This window comes from Entamoeba nuttalli (genome assembly GCF_000257125.1).
Source record: "Entamoeba nuttalli P19 unplaced genomic scaffold asmbl_6609, whole genome shotgun sequence".
NCBI lineage: Eukaryota > Evosea > Mastigamoebida > Endamoebidae > Entamoeba > Entamoeba nuttalli.
This window is the reverse complement of record NW_008578173.1, coordinates 2,627-5,771: the sequence shown is the minus strand read 5'-3', so window position 1 is coordinate 5,771 and position 3,145 is coordinate 2,627. Positions and strand designations below refer to the sequence as shown.

General features: G+C 25.9%; 2 protein-coding genes across 2 annotated transcripts; one reads left to right on the top strand and one right to left on the bottom strand.

Moving 5' to 3' along the window:
- Positions 1–1,395: 1,395 nt before the first annotated feature.
- ENU1_157230 (hypothetical protein) lies at positions 1,396–2,082 on the bottom strand (the record flags this gene model as incomplete). The annotated part of the gene is made up of 1 exon (XM_008860754.1): positions 1,396–2,082. One exon carries the CDS (start codon positions 2,080–2,082, stop codon positions 1,396–1,398), a length of 687 nt encoding a protein of 228 aa, XP_008858976.1.
- Positions 2,083–2,455: 373 nt separating this feature from the next.
- Positions 2,456–3,013, top strand: ENU1_157220 (hypothetical protein; the record flags this gene model as incomplete). The annotated part of the gene is made up of 1 exon (XM_008860753.1): positions 2,456–3,013. The coding sequence occupies one exon, from the start codon at positions 2,456–2,458 to the stop codon at positions 3,011–3,013; it is 558 nt and encodes a 185-aa protein (XP_008858975.1).
- Between the last annotated feature and the right edge of the window lie 132 nt (positions 3,014–3,145).

Below are 3,145 nucleotides of genomic sequence, written 5' to 3'. Positions count from 1 at the left end.
TACAAATGACTCGTCTTTTAGGAAATATTCACTTTTATTGACTATTTCATATTTCAAGGCATTGAATATTTCTTTATTTTCTATTCAAAGAATATTTATATGAAGAACAGTCAACAAATAAAAAGTAGTTAATTAAGTATGATTATATTTCCCTTCTATTGCCCTTTGCTCATTAGGGATTAATCTTATTTTTTTGTTTTAAGATTACTTCTTCATCAATTTTCTACTTATTCTTTTGTTTTTCATTGTTGAGAAGTGTGATTGTGATTTTCATTTCCTTACTCTTTTCATTCTTGTTTTCAGAGGAAAGAGCATATCATTACTTCAATATTATTATGGTTAATTTTCCTTTATCAACAACACGTACATCTTTTTCTTTGATACTACTTCATATTATAAAATGCAATTAAATTATAATAAGTAAAAATACTACTGTCTTTACAAAAATACACTCTTTTATTATACTAAATGATAGTCTATAATAAATAATAATCAATACTATTCTGGTAATATTGAATAAAATACTTTAAATAAATGCAATATCATAAAAAGACATGACAATAACTAATGACTCAATACCTTTATTCATTTTAATGTTTGTGTAGTGTTTCTGATGTTTCATCTTCTGACTGTTTTTATTAATATTTAAAACATAAAATAACAAAATAAACACAAATAATCTAAAACAAACAAAAGAAAATCATTGAATAATAAAAAGTAAGTTAATATATAATATAAATTATAGTATAATTATAATAATTGGTTATTATATTTTTTTTCAATACATTCAACTTCATCCGTATTATGTTCCATAATATAGTCTTTTACTATACACATATTAAATATAATGTACTTTCAAAATTCCTGTATTTTTGGAGTAGAAATAAAATCTGTTAAAATATATATACTTTTCTTTGATAAGTTTTATATATACTTGCCTAACTTCATTAAGAAATTGATGTTTTCACATAATTTGATTTAAAAAGAAATTAAATACACTTCTTCTAAGAGCTGACTGTCTGCCATTTTCTTTCATAGAAGCAGACCAAATAATTCTTACTTTGACTCTTTTTTATGAGACTAAAAATATCGCCAAGATAATCTCTCGTTCTCTGTTTTTGAAATTTTTAATAAAATAGAAACTACAATGTTGATTGTATCTCTGATAAATAGCTTTTAGTTAATATTTTTGCTAATTGTCTTATTATAAATTGTTTTTTACTTCTTTAAGCAGATTTATTATATTTCATTTGAGGATTTTATTTTATACTTTAAAAGTTTTTACTAATGACAAAAAATCCCAAAAAAAGGAAATAACCATTACATTTACCATATCTAAACCAAATATGAAGATAAAAGATTCAATGAAATAAAGCTTAGTCATCGGTTAATTCATCAGACATTAGTATTATTTGGTGTTGGTTCCATTGAATGACTTGGTTTCATTGGTACTACTGGTTGAGGAGAAATTGGCTTAGGCTGACCATATGGAGCATATCCTGGTTGTAAAGGCATTACTGGCTTTGCAGGATTGATAGGTTGCATTGCTGGTTGTTGAGGAAAAATTGGCTTAGGTTGACCGTATGAAGAAAATCCTTGTTGAGAAGGCATGATTGGCTTTCCAGGATTGATAGGTTGTAAAGGCATTAGTGGCTTTCCAGGATTGATAGGTTGCATTGGTACTTGTGAAGTAGGTATTGGTTTGGATTCAGGAAATAAAGGTTGGTTTGATGAATTCACTTGAGGAGAATAAGAAGCAAAGACATTGGGTTGTGGGTTGTTTATATGAGGAGGTATTCTAAGAGAAGAGCTAGCACCTGGATTTGGTATAGTGGTTTGTTTTAACTCAGAGAGTTCTTTTTTCAAACCATCGACTTGGTTTTGTAATTGAAGGTTGTTCTCAGAAAGTTTCTTTAGCAAATAGTCGTGAACATTTAAGGATTGAATAAGGAATTGCATAAATTGTTCTAGTGAAGATGTAGAATTATTAAATTCAGTAATGTACCTAATACAAGCGTCTTTTGTATTCTTATTATTTTCTTCAATATTTTGAAGGTATTCTTCAACACTAATTGGGTTCATGTTTGTTTTGACTAATTCAGTTCAACCAGTCTTTAAATCTTCAATAAGAGTCATTCATCAAAAAAATTATAATTTTCTTATTTAAATACTATTCTTTTTACTAGTTTTTTCTTTAAGACATAATTTCTTTTAGTTAATTTTAGTTTTTAAATTAATTACAAAATAAACGTCATTCACCGTTATATAATAATCATTTAACTTTTTTAATTATTTTATTTTGTTTTATAAAACGATATTAAATTACTTAAAATAATAAAAAAATTATTGATTTTTGTTTTTTTCTTTTTTTTTTTTAGAATGAACTGTGAATAGTCTCAATCATTTTATAATGGCGAATATTAATTTTATAAATTTGATAATATTAATCGTGACCATGTCTGTTTATGGGGCTGATGACTTTTGGGTTGTTTGGAGACAACGCGCATTAAGTCGATGTTTGCAACTTAAACAAAGTAAAGAACAATGTGAGATTGTTGGAGATAGTATTGAAGAGCAAATGATGGAAACAATCTATCCGTTATATTCAAAGCTTGATAAAACAAATGATGAAATAGTAGCTACATCTCTAAAAATTCCATATGTATTGATTGGGCAACGAGTTGTTGATAAGTACTTGAATTTACTAATTAATGAAAAGATTAAATCAGAAGATGAAATAACAAAACAAATGTTTTGGGAAACAACCACCTTTATTATGGATTGTATTTATGGGAAAGAAGGTCCTGTCTGGAAGAAAATTAAAGAAGATGCTTTCTGGGATAGAAAAGAAAGTAAAGAATACTTAAAATCAATTGGAATTGATTTGAGTAAAATTACAATTGATGAGTCTATTGAAAAAGAAGAAAATGAAAAAGAAATAGAAAAGAGGAAAAATGAAATGAAAGAAGAAGATGATTGGGGTGAATATGATCAATTTAAAGAAGAAGTGTAATACATATTAAACTAATGAATTTACTTGAAAGAAAACAGTAAAGAATTTAAAGAAAGATATATTAAAAGTATTTTTTATTTATAAATTAATTTTTCTTTCTGAAGTATAGTTTTATGTTTGTACAAAACAGAG